Source organism: Thalassophryne amazonica, chromosome 19 (genome assembly GCF_902500255.1).
Source record: "Thalassophryne amazonica chromosome 19, fThaAma1.1, whole genome shotgun sequence".
In the NCBI taxonomy this organism is placed as follows: domain Eukaryota; kingdom Metazoa; phylum Chordata; class Actinopteri; order Batrachoidiformes; family Batrachoididae; genus Thalassophryne; species Thalassophryne amazonica.
The window spans coordinates 37,887,792-37,905,617 of NC_047121.1; the positions used below are offsets into that span (position 1 = coordinate 37,887,792).

The window sequence follows — 17,826 nt, forward strand, 5'->3', positions numbered from 1 at the left end:
TAGCTCCAGTATCATACATACATACATACTCAACATATAACATATATAACATATGTTATATGTTGAGTATGTATTGTGTTGGGGCAGCACGGTGGCTTAGTGGTTAGCACTGTTGCCTCACAGCGAGAAGGTCGTGGGTTCAATCCTCGTGGCCTTTCTGTGTGAAGTTTACATGTTCTCCCTGTGTTTGCGTGGGTTTCCTCCGGGTGCTCCGGTTTCCTCCCACCACCTGTGTGTCTGTGCTTCTTTGTCTGTTTGTGGCCCTGTGACAGACTGGCGTTATTTGCACAAAACCAATAAAGTTTATCAGTTTGAACATTAAATATCTTGTCTTTGTGGTGTATTCAATTGAATACAGGTTGAAGAGGATTTGCAAATCATTGTATTCTGTTTTTATTTACATTTTACACAACGTCCCAACTTCATTGGAATTGGGGTTGTGTGTTGTGTATGTTATGTTATATGTTGTTACGTTGTGTATGTTATGTCATGTCATGTCTATATTGGAACACTAAAAATTTGTGAATCTGAACCCGTGATTTGAACATTTTTGTTGTTAATAAACAAAATTCTGAATAAATATTTAAAAAATATCTATATTGATTCATTCAAAAATGTAATAAATATCTGAATAAATATATTAATATTTTTTTCTTGTTCTGTTCTACACAGGTCAGTTTGGTAGAAGCATTAATGACAACAGAACAAACTTTCATAAATGCACTTTCCTTCTGTCTTTACCATCAGCTACATGTTTGGCTGAATGCTGCCCCCTAGTGGTGTTTTACGGTATCTTCTGTGGCTGCATTCCAAATTGTAGCTGACAGCCTCCTAAACACGAGCTGTGACTAGTGCGCCTGAGTTTTCATTTCACAATGTGCGTATCATCATCATCATCATCATAATAACATAAAGACGAGTTGCCGCTGATTCGATCACAGACTGGGCCTGATCTGCAGACGAGCGTCAAAGCTCCGGGAGCGCGCAGCCGGCGCTGTTGCGAGGGGCGATCGAATCGGGTACGCGCACGCAGAAAAAGCTGGCTATCAGAGTCGTTACGTCACGTCACGGAGCCGCAGCAGCCGACAGAGATGCTGAGGTGACGGAGAAAAGGGACGCGCGTACACGTTTTTTTTTTTTTTTTTTTCTCCAGCCGCTCGCTCGCTCGTTTCTAATCCCTCTGACGCGTCAGATCTGCGGCAGACCGCGTTCGGATCACGCGCGATGGGATTCCGCTCCGCGTCAGCGCCGTCGCCTCCAAATGTAGAGGATTTTTTCTAACCACACCCGGCTCCTCTTTGGCTCAAGAACTGAGCAGCAGGAACCCGAGGTAAGGATCCGGAATGCGGACGCCTGCACGCTCCGATGGCCCCGATGTGTCTCTTTGTCGTAGCTGCGTGATTCAGTTTGTCCTGCGTGTTGCCAGACATCATACCCACCACCACCACCACTTCAACGCCATGCAGGATGAGCTTGCGTGGCCTGTGGACGGCCACTGTGCGTGGACGCGCCTGAGTAAATCTGCTGTAGCAACCAAGTGTCCAAGAAAACAGAGACAGTCCTCTGCAGGACAGTTGTGGACGTGTTTAAATGTATTCTCTCTGTCTTCTGGTGACAGTAAAACTAATTATAAGACGTTTTTGCGCTTTTACGTTTGTCATATTAGATTTGCAACATGAAAACTGATGTGTTAAGTGAATCATACTGTGAAAAATCAGGTTTTTGTCTGTAAGTGGCCCCTTAGACTCTCACATACATTTTTCCTTATCCCACATGTACTGTATGGATATACAAATTTAACCATGTGGGAGAAAATATATGTATGTGTGACTGAGAGTATATGTATGGAAAGGGGAAGAATATATGAGTGTGATGATATGTGTATGTGGGAGAGAAACTATACTGTATGTGTGATTGAGAATATATGGTAAAGGGAAAGAATACGAGTGGTGTATGTGTGCAGGCGGAAATCATGTGATGTGTGGGATATAAAAAAAAATGTATGTTTTAGTATTTGCATGTGAGATGAAAATGTATATGTATGTGGGAGAGAAGAGTATATGTGTGATTGAGACAATATGGTAAAGAGAAAGAGTATGAGTGGTGTATGTGTGCAGGAGGTGAGGCAGAAATCATGTGACTGACGTGTGGGATAGAAAAAAATGTATGTTTTAGTATTTGTATGTGAGATGAAAACATGTATATGTATGTGGGAGAAAAGAGTATATGTATGTGTGAGTGAGAATATATGTATGGGAAAGGGAAAGAATGTGAGTGGTGTATGTGTGCAGGAAAGTATTTGTATATGTATGTGAGGTGGAAATCATGCATATGTAACTGATAATATATGTGTGGGATAGACAAAGTATATATTTTTTTATGTATGAGAATGTTTGTATGTGAGATGAAAACATGTATATGAGAGGGAAAGTATATGTATGTGGGAGAGAAAAGTACATGTATGTGTGATTGCAAATATGTATGGGAAAGGGAAAGAATGTGAGTGGTGTATGTGTGCAGGAAATTATATGTATATGTATGTGAGGGGGAAATCATATGTATATGTAACTGATAATATATGTGTGGGATAGAGAAAGTATATGTTTTTGTGTATGAAAACATTTATATGTGAGATTAAAAACATGTATATGTATGTGTGGGAAAACGTGTGAACGCCTGAGAATATACAGTGCATCTGGAAGGTATTCACAGCACTTCACTTTTTCCACATTTTGTTGTGTTGCAGCCTTATTAACAAAATGTAAGAAATTCATTTATTTCTTCAAAATTCTACACACAATACCCCATAATGACAATATGATTTTATTTTTTTTTTAGATTTATGCAAATGTATTAAAAAAAACTAAGTAATCATATGTATAGGAAGTATTCACAGCCTCTGCCATGAAACTCAAAATTGAGCTCAGGTGCCTCCTGTTTCCACTGTTCATCCTTGAGATGTTTCTACAGCTTAAATGGAGTCATACCTGGGGTAAATTTGGAAAGGCACACACCTGTCTACATATAAGGTCCCACAGTTGACAGTGCATGTCAGAGCACAAACCAAGCATGAAGTCAAAGGAACTGTCTGTAGACCTCTGAGACAGGATTGTCTCGAGGTACAAATCTGGGGAAGGGTACAGAAACATTTCTCCTGCTTTGAAGGTCCCAATGAGCACAGTGGCCTCCATCATCCATAAATGGAAGAAGTTTGGATCCACCAGGACTCTTCCTAGAGCTGGCTGCCTGTCTAAACTAAGAGATCCAGGGAAAAGGCTGTAGTCAGGGAGGTGACCAAGAACCTGATGGTCACTCTGTCAGAGCTCCAGCATTCCTATGTGGAAAGAGGAGAACCTTCCAGAAGGACAACCATCTCTGCAGCAATCTACCAATCAGGTCTGTATGGTAGAGTGACCAGACTGAAGCTACTCCTTAGTAAAAGGCACATGACAGTCCACCTGAAGTTTGCCAAAAGACACCTGAAGGACTCTCAGACCATGAGAAACAAAATTCTGTGGTCTGATGAGACAAAGATTGGACTCTTTGGCGTGAATACCAGGCACCATACATACATGGGCGGCAATAGCTCAGTTGGTAGAGCGGTCCGAATCTGGCTCCCATTCAGTCAAATAAATAAATAAATCTGCATATTGCCGTTGTGGCCTTGGGCAAGACACTGGTTGGAGGAGCTGCGAGCGCAGAATGGCAGCCACACTTCCATCAGTCTGTCCCAGGGCAGCTGTGGCTACACTAGTAGCTTACCACCACTAATGTGTGTGAATGTGTGACTGAATAAATAATGCAACTTGTAAAGTGCTTTGGATGTCTTGAAAAGCGCTCTATAACTCCAAGGCATTATTGCCATCCCTACAGTGAAGCATGATGGTGGCAGCATCATGCTGTGGGGATGTTTTTCCGCAGCAGAAATTGAGAGTCTAGTCAGGATTGAGGGAAACATAAATGCAACAATTTACAGACACATCCTGGATGAAAACCTGCTCCAGAGTGCTCTTGACCTCAGACTGGGGTGACGGTTCATCTTTCAGCAGGACAGTGACCCTAAACACACATCCAAGATATCAAAGGAGTGGCTTCTGCACAACTCTGTGAATGTCCTTGAGTGGCCCAGCCAGAGTCCAGACCTGAATCCGATTGAACATCTCTGGAGAGATCTACAAATGGCTGTGCACTAACGCTCCCCATCCAACCTGATGGAGCTTGAGAGGTGCTGCAAAGAGGAATGGACAAAACTGCCCAAAGATAGGTGCACCAAGCTTGTGGCATCATATTAGCACCTTGGGGCAACTGTTTGTTGTGCTTTGGCGCTATATAAATAAAATTGATTGATTGATATTCAAGAAAATGTGAGGCTGTAATTGCTGCCAAAGGTGCATCAACAAAGTGTTAAGCACAGGCTGTGAATACCTATGTACATGTGATTTCGTAGATTTTTTTGTTTTGTTTTGTTTGTTTGTTTTTTGTTCATTTTTTCAATAGATTTGCAAAAATAAAAAAAAAACTTTTTTCATGTTGTCGTTATGGGGTGTTGTGAGTAGAATTTTGAGGGGAAAAATTATTTTATTTTTGAATAAGGCTATAACATAACAAAATGTGGAAAAAGTGAAGTGCTGTGAATACTTTCTGGATGCACTGCATGCGTGTGAGATGATATTTGTATGTGTGATTCAGAATATATGTCTGTGAGAAGAAAATGTATATATGTGTGAGGGAAAATATGTCTGAGTCCGAATATACAAGATGGAAAATGTGTATGTGTGCATGAAAAGCTGCAAATATGTGCATGTGAGAGGGGAAAATATATGTATGTGTGAGTGAGAATATGTGTCTGTATGTGTGTGTTAGAATATATGTATGTGAGAGGGAACGTATATATGCCTGAGAGGGAAAGTATATGTATATGTGAAATAAAATATGTGTGTGACACACATATGTCTCTGTAGGTAACAAGGTCATACACAGTCCACAGCGCCATGACATTAGCATATGTGCGTACGTGGTCTCCCGCCTGCTCTGTGAGACACGCCCACATAGCCAGTCAAAGCTCCAAGCAACACACCAATAACACATGTGAAGAGCAGCAACTTTCCATTTAAAGAATCCAAAATAGACTTCTAAGATGATAGCTTAGCAACTAATCAATAAAATCTCTAGTTATTTACGCCACTGAATCTTCATGCAGTATGTTGTTTGCATGTCATTATGCTTATCTTATGCTAACATACATGTTGGCATTTATTGTTTTTGAGTCATTGTGTTAATAAGGCCCTCAACCCGATCCCGGATAAGTGGTTGAAGATGAGTGTTAATAAGGGGATGGAATTATTAATTCATTTATATGTCATTCACTTCATTTTAGAGGGTACATGCCAAGACTTTAACAAAGCTTTGGATCATGCTTGGAAAAATAAGGTTGTAAAATAGCATATATGATTTAAGTCAATTTAAAGGTGATATGATTGATTTTTCTGCCACTAAACATCTCACTCATACTAGTTTTCAGGACATAAACAAAGCTTCCCTCCTCGGCCGCTCCTCCTCAACCACCCCACACTGAGCTGAAGGAATAGGAGTTGGAGACTTTTAAAGGTCTACCTGCTCTCCATGTGGGGAAACGTTAGAGTCTGACTGTATGTGTGTGTGTGTGTGTATATATACCACCACTTTATATAAATACCGGCCACTTTATTAGGTGCACCTTGCTAGTTGAACCCCCTTTTGTCTTCAGAACTGCCTTAATTGTTTGTGACATAGATTCAACAAGGTGTTGGAAACATTCCTCAGAGATGTTGGTCCTTATTGATATCATGGCATCACACAGTCACCCATTCAACCAGTCTGCCCATTCTCCTCTGACCTCTGACATCAAGAAAGCATTTTTGTCCACACAACTGACACTCACTGGATATCTTCTCTTTTTGGGACCATTCGCTGTAAACTGTAGAGATGGTTGTGCGTGAAAATCCCAGTTTTTCAGCAGTTTCTGCAATACTTAGACCAGCCTGTCTGGCACCAACAACCATGTCATGTTCAAAATCACTTAAATCCTCTTTCTTCCCCATTCTGATGCCTAGTTTGAACTTCAGCAAATCGTCACCACGTCTAGATGTCTGAATGCACTGTTACTGCCATTTGATTGGCTGATTAGCTGTTTGTGTGAACAAGCAATTGAACAGGTGTACCTAATAAAGTGGCTGGTGAGTGTGCATGTGTTTGTATATGTGCTGCTGTCGCTTTATAAATGTGAGGACGAGTAACGTTCTTTTCAGAGGGCGGGACTTGCATGCACTTAATGCGCATACCTGGTAATCGCAAGCTGTAAATGTGCATTCGTGGCCAGACCAAGAATGTAAATGGGGGATGTGAAAGCTGTGAGCACAGAGGGAGTGTTGCTTCATACTCTGCACAGGACACCATTAAGCTACTTTATTTGGAAAATATTTGTTGGCTGTGATATTAATGTGCAAAATCTGACTTAGAGCAAATTTTAAATAATTTCAATTTAATTTCAATTTATTTTCATTTATATAGCGCCAAATCACAACAGAGTTGCCTCAAAGCGCTTCACACAGGTAAGGTCTAACCTTACCAACCCCCAGAGCAACAGTGGTAAGGAAAAACTCCCTCTGAGGAAGAAACCTCAAGCAGACCAGACTCAAAGGGGTGACCCTCTGCGTGGGCCATGCTACAAACATAAATTACAGAACAGGAAGCCATTGAAGGGATGCCAAAATAGGTATAATGTGGTTGTAATTTCTGCTTCGTGTCAAAAGTCTGGCTGCAGCATTTTGAACCAATTGGAGACCCCTAATGCTAGACTGTGGTAAACCAGAAAATAGAACATTGCAGTAGTCCAGTCTAGAAGAGATAAATGCATGGATCAGGGTCTCAGCGTCAGCCATAGACAGGATGGAACGAATCTTCGCTATATTTCGCAGGTGGAAGAAAGCAGTCCTAGTGGTATTTCTAATGTGGAGGCCAAAGGACAACGAAGGATCAAAAATTACCCCAAGGGTCCTCACATTTTCAATGTGATGTATGACACACGACTGGTCAAATTGATGCCGATGTCTCACTGGACCAAGAACCATCATTTCAGTCTTATCAGTGTTTAAAAGTAGGAAGTTTCTAGACATCCAACTTCTCACTGCTGCAAGGCAATCTTCTAAGGATTTTATGTGAATGAGATTACCCTCAGTTATCGGCATGTATAATTGAGTATCATCTGCATAACAGTGAAAGGTAATCCCAAAATGCCGCAATATGTGCCCAAGGTGTGCTATATAAAGGGAGAGAAGCAGGAGGCCTAAGACAGACCCCTGTGGAACCCCAAATTTCATGTCACTAAGGTTAGAGGTAGTGTTACTCTACGAAACACAGTGAGAACGACTGGTCAAGTATGACGTCAGCCATGCAAGGGCACTCCCAGTAATCCCAAAATGTTTTTCTAGCCTATCAAGTAGAATATGATGATCCACTGTATCAAATGCAGCACTGAGATCTAACAGCAACAGAACCGTAGTGGTGTCCATATCCATTGTGAGCAGAAGATCATTCACCACTTTAGTGAGAGCCGTCTCTGTGGAATGATATTTTCTAAAAGCAGACTGCAGTGGCTCAAAGAGATTATTCTCAGTAAGATAGCCTACAAGCTGCCGTGACACCACTTTTTCCAGAATTGTAGAGAAAAATGATAGATTTGATATCGGACGATAGTTTTTCAATACACTAGGGTCAAGATTAGGTTTCTTAAGTAATGGTTTAATCACTGCAGATTTAAAACCTTTAGGAACAGATCCAGAAGTTAAAGATTAATCATTTCCAGCACAGTCGGCCCAAGAGTGGGCCACAGGTCCTTAAACAGTTTTGTTGGTATAGGATCAAATAAATAGGTTGTGCTTTTTGTTGACATTACGAGTTTTGTCAGCATGCCTAGTGAGATACCATCAAATTCTTTAAATCTAGGTAATACCTCAGTAGTGGCGCCCACCTCAATAGCAGGGTGTAGTGGCTGGATTAAGGCATGCCGGGATATGTTTAACCTGATGTCTTCTATTTTCTTCCCAAAGTAATCCAGGAAATCTTGTACTGTGAAAGGAGAGCAAACTACAGGTGGTGTCCATGCATAAGTGTTGCCACCGTGTCGAACAAGAACTTTGAGTTATGCTTGTTTTTGTTGATCAAATCAGAGTAGTAGGTCCGCTTTGTAGCCAATAGTGCATGCTTATAGTCTAAGATAGCATCACGCCACGCAAGGTGAAATACTTCTAATTTTGAACAACGCCATTTCCGTTCTAGACCCCTTGCTTTATGCTTGAGGTCACGCAGATAATCACTGAACCAAGGTGACTGTGATTTGGGGGAGCGCGGTTTTAACACAGGTGGTGCAATCATGTTGAGTGTAGTTTTGAGCCTAGGAGCAGCAGCACTGGACGGCCTTCTCTTTAGTCTCCATCTCCAGCAGAAGAGATGACAAATTGCAGTCATCATGGAGACGCCGGGTCGCAGTTCTTGACGAGGCAGGCGATGGATAAATTGGTCCACGTTTTGGCCGCAAGTTTGTTTCTGGTGGATGTTTATGGTAATTGACCTGGAGGAGGAGGCGAACTGTCATATTAGTCGCCTGCCTGCCTCATGCACAGATATGTGCACTTATTCAACAAAGCATCCACATATTTTGTGGCAGTGGGTTGTGTGAAGATTGGCTCATCAGTTTATAATTGAGTGTATCCAAACGCCAAAGGCATCCCACGAACCTCTCAGAGGAAGACTGGAATGTGAATTGAACTTATTTGTGCAGCAGATAACAGAATATTTCCAGAGGAATCTTTCAAATGGTGAAACAAGCACCAAATTAGGCACAAATACTCCTTAGATATTACTTAAAAAAAAGATTGGCCACTTGAATTTTCAGTAGGCGGCCATGTAGGGGTCAACTGAAGAATTAAAAGATGCTCCAGTCATATTGAAAACTGTACCATAGTATTTGTCTGATCATAAATATGTCAAAAAGGTACAGTTTGGACTATCTATGACTGAATTCTATGGAGTTATAGGGTAACTAGCACATTGCCCTTGGGGATCCACGGGATCTAGATTGGGTAGTGTTTATAAAATAGGTAGCTGACATTTTTCAAGGGTGGTAGTAAATTATGCAAAGTTTCTATAAGTTGGAATGGGGTGGCCTATAATTTTTTGCACCTGCGTATAAGTTTTCCCCTCTCCAATCAACTTTTCAATCAAACTACGCTGTTCTTCTGAACAATGTCTTGAATGTTCCATTTTCCTCAGGCTTTCAAAGAGAAAAGCATGTTCAACAGGTGCTGGCTTCACCCTTAAATAGGGACACCTGATTCACACCTGTTTGTTCCATAAAAATGACGAACTCACTGACTGAATGCCACACTACTATCATTGTGAACACCCGCTTTTCTACTTTTTTTACTAATAGCCCAATTTCATAGCCTTAAGAGTGTGCATATCATGAATGCTTGGTCTTGCTGGATTTGTGAGAATGTACTGAATCTACTGGTACCTTGTTTCCCATGTAACAATAAGAAATATACTCAAAACCTGGATTAATCTTTTTAGTCACATAGCACTACTATTATTCTGAACACTACTGTATCACCTTGCTGTATCAGATCGATGGCTACTTTCAGGAGGTGTCTATCAACATGTGGTTGCCAGTCAAGACCCAGACTTGTGCCACTGTAAATTTGAATCCGAATGGAAATTTTTTGTTTTTTGTGTTTTTGTCAAAGACCTTCCTGTGTAACTGTCATGCTCGAAAGGTTAACAAATGAAAAAATGGTACTAAAGTGAAGCCTTCTGTAATTTTAGATGTAATACTTTCGCCTTCAAGCTGCTGAGGCGAGTTTGTCTGAAAAGACAGCTGGAGGCAGCAGGTGCAGCCGTGGTCAAGTGTCAGAAATCACCAGCTGGTAAATCAAGGAACACAAGAAGTAGTAAATCCTGTACAGGCCCTGAGGCCCATTGGTGCCAGTGCTTTGGATAGGACGCCAGTCCGACTCATGTTACTTGCACAGCTGAGGCCAGTTTCCATTTACAGATGTACTGAGACAATGCAGATGAAGTGTGTTGTCGAATGACACAGACAGGTAGCGTGACTGCGAATCAAACCCAGGTCTGCATAATGGTAACCCAGCTCCTGATTCCTCTGAGCTACCTGGTGTCAACACAAACACACACATAATTCAGATGTTAGTGTAATTCACACTATCATCGTATAACTTAAGAAATGACTGACTGACTGACTGCTTGTGCCCCCATGCCTCCAAGGTCCTTTGGCCAAATTACACCAGTCTTGATATGTGGATGACAGTCAACACCAGAAGATATTGTTTTGGCAAAGATCAAGAGCACTGCGGTCTGAGGTCAAAATTTTTTATTTTTATCACTCTGATGTCCACCAGTATGTAGGTCGGTTCTGGAATTGCCTTGGTGAGATGTGATTTACTGTCCATCATTGCGGTCGAGTCCATTGGAGTCAAACATCAAAAATTTTACTTTTTCACTCAGGTTTACGCCAAACCTGGCACACATGGGTTATGAATTGCCCAGCAAAGTCAAATTTGCCAAAGGTCAATTATTGTGGCCAAGATCATGTCTGACTGTTTGTTGGCCTTCTCCTCACAGGTTCTTCTGCTGATTTCTACCAAAATTGCCCTTGAAGAATTCATTTTGTCAAAGGTCAAGGATTTTTTTATTCATGATTTTATTTTTATTTCAATCTGATTTGAAGAAAACATTGCACACAATTTGGTGGATTTCAGAATTACCCTGGCAAAGTCAGCCAGAGCTCAAACATTTTGACAAAGGTCAAATGTTACTGTTGTCAGATGTTACATTGTTACGTCAGAAGTTACAATGCTATTGCCTCTTGACTAGTGTCTTCCATTCTTCTCTCTTTTGTGCCATGGTCTTGGCCAATGGCCAAGGTCTTCTCCCTTTGAAGTATTTCGTTACCGTTTTCTAGGGCAGCCAGGTGGTCTTTTCTTCTGTGGCTTTCAGTTACACGTTCATTTTGTGTATGGCATTCTAGGTACATACACATACCATCTCAGCAGCTTTTTCTCAGTGATTCACAGACTCTACAGAGAGTGACTTTCTGATTTTTTTTTTTTTTTTTTTTTTTTTTTTTTGTTCCTTATCCTGTCTCTCCAGGTCACACCGTAGATCAACTGTAGTATCCTTATTTGTGTGGCTTGGGCTTTGCTTGGGTTCTGTGACAGGGTCCAGGTTTCACTACCATACAGTATAACAGTATGGTTGTATATATGGCAACTCCAACTCCTTTGGAATTTTCCTTTCTTTGAGTTGGGGTATAATGCATTCAAATTATTTATAAATTTGGCAATTCTGTTATGTACTTCCTCTTTCATTAAGGTGTTGAATGAGAGCTTTCTGCCTAAACAGGTGAAGCTAGCAGTTTGTTTGAAGACAGATGGGGTACAGACTTGATCGCTCATGATATTAATATGGAATATTTAGCATTAGTGGTACTTGCACTGTAAACTCCTGCTGAAGATTAAACAGTTGCCTTTATTGGTCATTGTTCAGTAAAGTTTAAAAAGATAAGAAAAAAAAAACAAAACAAGCGCTGCTTGTTAACTGGTTTTTGCTAATCGTAAGGTAGTGTTGCTTCCGCCTGGGATAGCTTACCAGAGAAGCTAACAGCATATTGTACATGTGCTATTTGTATTTTTTGATTTTGGTTTTACTTTATTGTTTCCTGTATTGCATGCTCGGTATGTAAAACTAATTTAGAGATACTGGGGGGAAAGTAAACCGGCGGCGACATTTCTTCACCTTTGATGTACCATTAATGTACAAAGGAGGCTGCTAACATTGTTTTGTTGCTATTTTGAGCATACGGTGGATTTTTGTTAACACTGGCTGCCTCATTTATTTCTTGCTAAACTAACTGTTCAAAAAGGATTTCTCACAAATGAAGTAATCATTAAAGGTGAGCTCAGAGGCTTGACTGCTATCAAATTTTTTATGACCAGGATACTAAAAAATAACTGAACTTGTCCTTTAGCAGTAATTAAACAGTGTAGTATCATTTGTAATGTAATTTTTTTTGTAAAACCATGAATTACTTGATTTTGAAAGAAGATATAAGCTTTAAAAAAAATTAGGGTGCCATTTTATTCTTCACATTCCAAGTCTCAGAAATTCAAGATGGTGTCCAAAATAGCCTACGTTTAGCAATAATGCAATATCTTTGCTAATACACAAGATATTATAATAATATAACAAAGTATCTAAATATAGGTTTTCGGACACAAGAAAACCAGTGGAGTAATCAAATTATGTAATTACAGGATATAAAAGGGCTAAGTTCTTCTTCTAGAAACTGTTGAGGTCTAAGGTTCTAAAAACATTCTGGACTCACACGTCATTCCAACTCATGATAGAAACTTTGCATAATTTATTGCCAACCTTGAAAAATGACAGCTACCTATTTTATGAACAATACCCAATGTAGAGCCTGTGGATCCCCACAGGCAATGCACTAGTAGTTAAGTTTGTATAATCTGTTTGTTTGCTGCTCAGCTGACAAAGAAAGCAAAGTCCGAAATCCACAGTTCTTGACATCTTGTTGGATGAAGAGTGCCATATTTGTTAATACACAATGAGGCAAATATGTATTTGATCCTCTGTTTTGCAAGTTTTCACACCTACAAAGAATGGAGATTTCTGTCATTTTTGTCATAGGTACACTTCAACTGTGAGAGACAGAATCTAAATAATTTTTTCAGAAAATCACATTGATTTTTAAATAATTAATTTGCATTTTATTGCAAACAAAATTGGCACCCTATTTGTTAATGCTTAAATCATATTGAGTTTCTGACCGTTTTTGTGACTTTCTTGGGGTTGTCTAGCGGGATCCAAATGCCCAGCTCGGTGTGAGGCAGTTCTTTGAGGGGGAATAGAGAGGACAGCAGTCCTGGTCCACAGACGGAATGAGTGGAGGGGCAGAGCAAACTGACATCCTGAGCGTGCTGTCCCTGGTCAAGGACCGATGGAAAGTGGTAAGTGATGTTTTGTTTGGTGATAAGAGACACCATTTTTCTGTCCAGCTCCATCACTGCCTGTCCCCAGTTCACCCTCTCATCACAACACTGGCTTTGTTCCATGCTGCTGTTCTTCCAGGACAATTTGGAGTCATGTCTCTGTGTCCAGTCATATTTGTGTCCTGTAGGCACTTCCAGTGTTCTCTGATGCTGTGCTCATCTGGGTGCCACGTGCAGTTCTTCCTAACTGGTGCCCCTTCCTGTCTTCTAAGGAGAAGAGTTACATAACATAAATGCTGCAGCTAATCCCAAGACTTCTTCTCCCAGTGCAACGCTAGAGACTGTGCACGCATGCTTTGAAGACAGTGAAACCCAAATGTGAGCTTAGAGGAAATTGAAGCTCTACTTATGATAAGCAGTGAGGATGAACATGGTCCACTGGGAACATTTTATAGAAGCATAACAAAGAAGTTGTGAAATTCATATTATAAGTGATTGTACATCATCAAGTGCAAAAAATTGTTCTTGATGATTACAACCCCTGGCAAAAATTATGGAATCACCGGCCTCGGAGGATGTTCATTCAGTTGTTTAATTTTGTAGAAAAAAAGCAGATCACAGACATGACACAAAACTAAAGTCATTTCAAATGGCAACTTTCTGGCTTTAAGAAACACTATAAGAAATCAGGAAAAAAATTGTGGCAGTCAGTAACGGTTACTTTTTTAGACCAAGCAGAGGGAAAAAAATATGGAATCACTCAATTCTGAGGAAAAAATTATGGAATCATGAAAAACAAAAGAACGCTCCAACACATCACTAGTATTTTGTTGCTCCACCTTTGGCTTTTATAACAGCTTGCAGTCTCTGAGGCATGGACTTAATGAGTGACAAACAGTACTCTTCATCAATCTGGCTCCAACTTTCTCTGATTGCTGTTGCCAGATCAGCTTTGCAGGTTGGAGCCTTGTCATGGACCATTTTCTTCAACTTCCACCAAAGATTTTCAATTGGATTAAGATCCGGACTATTTGCAGGCCATGACATTGACCCTATGTGTCTTTTTGCAAGGAATGTTTTCACAGTTTTTGCTCTATGGCAAGATGCATTATCATCTTGAAAAATGATTTCATCATCCCCAAACATCCTTTCAATTGATGAGATAAGAAAAGTGTCCAAAATATCAACGTAAACTTGTGCATTTATTGATGATGTAATGACAGCCATCTCCCCAGTGCCTTTACCTGACACGCAGCCCCATATCATCAGTGACTGTGGAAATTTACATGTTCTCTTCAGGCAGTCATCTTTATAAACCTCATTGGAACAGCACCAAACAAAAGTTCCAGCATCATCACCTTGCCCAATGCAGATTCGAGATTCATCACTGAATATGACTTTCATCCAGTCATCCACAGTCCACGATTGCTTTTCCTTAGCCCATTATAACCTTGTTTTTTTCTGTTTAGATGTTAATGATGGCTTTCATTTAGCTTTTCTGTATGTAAATCCCATTTCCTTTAGGCGGTTTCTTACAGTTCGGTCACAGACGTTGACTCCAGTTTCCTCCCATTCGTTCCTCATTTGTTTTGTTGTGCATTTTCGATTTTTGAGACATATTGCTTTAAGTTTTCTGTCTTGACGCTTTGATGTCTTCCTTGGCCTACCAGTATGTTTGCCTTTAACAACCTTCCCACGTTGTTTGTATTTGGTCCAGAGTTTAGACACAGCTGACTGTGAACAACCAACATCTTTTGCAACATTGCATGATGATTTACCCTCTTAAGAGATTGATAATCCTCTCCTTTGTTTCAATTGACATCTCTCCTGTTGGAGCCATGATTCATGTCAGTCCACTTGGTGCAACAGCTCTCCAAGGTGTGATCACTCCTTTTTAGATGCAGACTAACGAGCAGATCTGATTTGATGCAGGTGATAGTTTTGGGGATGAAAATTTACAGGGTGATTCCATAATTTATTCCTCAGAATTGAGTGAGTCCATATTTTTTTTCCCTCTGCTTGGTCTAAAAAAGTAACCATTACTGACTGCCACAATTATTTTTCCTGATTTCTTATAGTGTTTCTTAAAGCCAGAAAGTTGCCATTTGAAATGACTTTAGTTTTGTGTCATGTCTGTGATCTGCTTTTTTTCTACAAAATTAAACAACTGAATGAACATCCTCCGAGGCTGGTGATTCCATAATTATTGCCAGGGGTTGTAAATGACGAAATTACAAGAATTGATGCTATGACTCACCCTATAGCTTAAAATTACACCCCAACGGATATGTCCATCCTAAACTCTGAGGAGGATCAGCACCTCTAAATCTGGAGGTGCTGGAACCATGGAGCTCAGCAGGAATCAAATGGACTGCCTACTCCAGGTAGGGAATGAGGTCGTGCCCCAAGTGAAGAAGTTCAGGTGCCTCAGGGTCACACAAGAGAAAGCGAGACCGGCTGGAGAATTGGCACAGCAGGGACGGTATTGCATTCACTCTACCATACTGTCATGACGAAAATGGAGTTGAGCCAAACAGTGAAGCTCTCGACCTACCGGTCAGTCTTCGTTCCTACTCTCACTTATAGTCATGAGAGTTGGGTCATGACCGAAAGAACTAGATCGCGGGTACAAGCAGCCGAAATGGGCTTCCTCAGGAGGGTGGCTGGTGTCTCCCTTAGATATAAGGTGAGAAGCTCAGTAATTGGTGAATAGCTTGGAGTACAGTCCCTGCTCCTTCGCCTTGAGAGGAGCCAGCTGAGGTGGTTTGGGCATCTAGTAAGGATGCCTCCTAACTGTCTACCTAGGGAGGTGTTCCAGGCACATCCAGCTGGGAGAAGACCCCAGGGAAGACCCAGGACTAAGTGAAGAGATTATATCTCCACATTGTCCTGGGAATGCCTCGGGATCCCCCAGTCAGAGGTGGTAAATGTGGAAGTTTGGGGTCCCCTACTGGAGCTCTTGACCCTGCAACCCTGCCCGGATAAGTGGTTGAAGATGAATGAGTGAAATTCTGGGGAATGTGAAAATGGAGAAACAAAGAATTTGAAGCTGGAAGCTTTTGTCCTGGAGATTATAGACTTGAAATGTGTACATTGGAGAAATAGAAACTTGCCAATAGTTTATGTTGATTGTGAGTTTGAAAGTTTCTGCAGTTATATGAACACACCTTAGATGTCCCATTTCCTAAACCAAACAAGTAAAAAGGAGAATTAAAAACCTTTTTACCTGTATTTCTTGGGTTTTGTTAGCATGAGTTCATTCAGGTCCACTATTAAAATGAAGTTAACCCTGAATCGAAACAGTTTTGATAATCCATCATCGTGAGGAAGTTATTTCATAATGCAGTCATTACCCCAACGTAGCCATGGTGGCAGGGATGGTGCCAACAATGCCGTCAGTGACCTGAGGTCAAAAGATCTACCTCATGGGTTACCTAGATCTCACTGGTTAACTACATCATATCAACAAAATATTTAACAATGTCAACTTTTTCTGCAATTTTCATAATCTTTCAGGTGAAGAAGATTGGAGGTGGTGGGTTTGGGGAGATCTACGAGGCACTGGACCTGTTGACACGGGTCAGCGTGGCGCTGAAAGTGGAGTCGGCTCAGCAGTCGAAGCAGGTGCTGAAGATGGAGGTCGCCGTGCTGAAGAAGCTCCAGGGTGAGCCGAAATGGTTGCACTGGGTTTGCTTACATTTCTGGAATTGATTTATCCTCCCTAAGCTATTGAGTCATCCCAAATGTGATATCATTTGTATCATTACAGTTCTTTACTGGGGTGAAATGGATTCTTTCTCAAGGACTGAAATATCAGGAATGCGCACAGTCAATAGTGGATCCACATTGCTAAATCCAAGATGACTGTATTGTCAAAATAAAAAAGAATGTCACAATGAGAGCACAAGAGATTAAATTACGAGGGATGGCTGGCCACATTTGTAACGTGAAAAGAGGAGAAATATGAAGCGAGTCATGAAATGTCTTATAGCAAATTCAGAGATTGCTGAGAAGATTTTGATGACAGTGGATACATATCGCCAGACCCATGTGAAAAGGCACATTTGAAAATTCGGCTTAGTTTGCACCAGTGTTTGAGAATGTAAAACATACTGACTTTCAGCAGCGATAGTATATTAATTTTTTCAATGCCAGAGTGGGTAAATCAACTGAAACATTTTGAAGCATTTGTTTCAAGTCAGTTGGTGATGTATTGACACCTCACTGAGTCAACCCAGTCTCACTGGGTTGTTTTTGTGTGTGTGTGTGTGTGTGTGTGTGTGTGTGTGTGTGTGTGTGTGTGTGTGTGTGTGTGTGTGTGTGTGTGTGTGTGTGTGTTACCGTCATGAAATGTAGTAGATTTTCATGACAGTCACATATTGCTAATTTGACAGTCTAACCATAACCATAATGCCCCCCCCCCCCCCCCCCCCCCAAGTCTCATGTCTTTTTTGTGATGCCATCACAAAGCATTTTTGTGATGGTATCATGAAAATATGCTACATTTTGTAACGGTATCACAAACTAACAGATTAAATCACTTTTCGTGACGCCATCATCAACTGCCGTGAGATTGCGTTGCATGTAGTATGGCTTATTGTTTCTTCCTTTTGATATGGAGTCTGGAACAATTCTAGAAACAAGTTCTAATGCTTTCTGTTGCAGTCTTTCAGGTTAGCCATCACTAATTTGCAGTAGTGACGAAACATTTTGGCAGCATCCCCAGCCAAGAGTTCTATCTACCGTTTAATTTTGGTTTTGC

General features: G+C 40.8%; 1 protein-coding gene across 2 annotated transcripts in view; it reads left to right on the top strand.

Annotated features, from left to right (window-relative positions):
* Positions 1 to 1,005: 1,005 nt before the first annotated feature.
* The window catches only part of ttbk2a (tau tubulin kinase 2a), a 44,510-nt gene continuing 27,689 nt past the window's right edge, over positions 1,006 to 17,826 (top strand). Inside the window, exons 1-4 of one of the 2 annotated variants that reach the window (XM_034159996.1) lie at positions 1,006 to 1,099; positions 1,193 to 1,330; positions 12,933 to 13,082; positions 16,581 to 16,728. In XM_034159996.1, coding sequence (XP_034015887.1) covers positions 13,014 to 13,082; positions 16,581 to 16,728 — 217 coding nt within the window. In that variant the 5' untranslated portion in view covers positions 1,006 to 1,099; positions 1,193 to 1,330; positions 12,933 to 13,013. Of the gene's footprint in view, positions 1,100 to 1,147; positions 1,331 to 12,932; positions 13,083 to 16,580; positions 16,729 to 17,826 lie in introns of those variants that run through there. The other variant, XM_034159997.1, reaches the window with a different exon arrangement.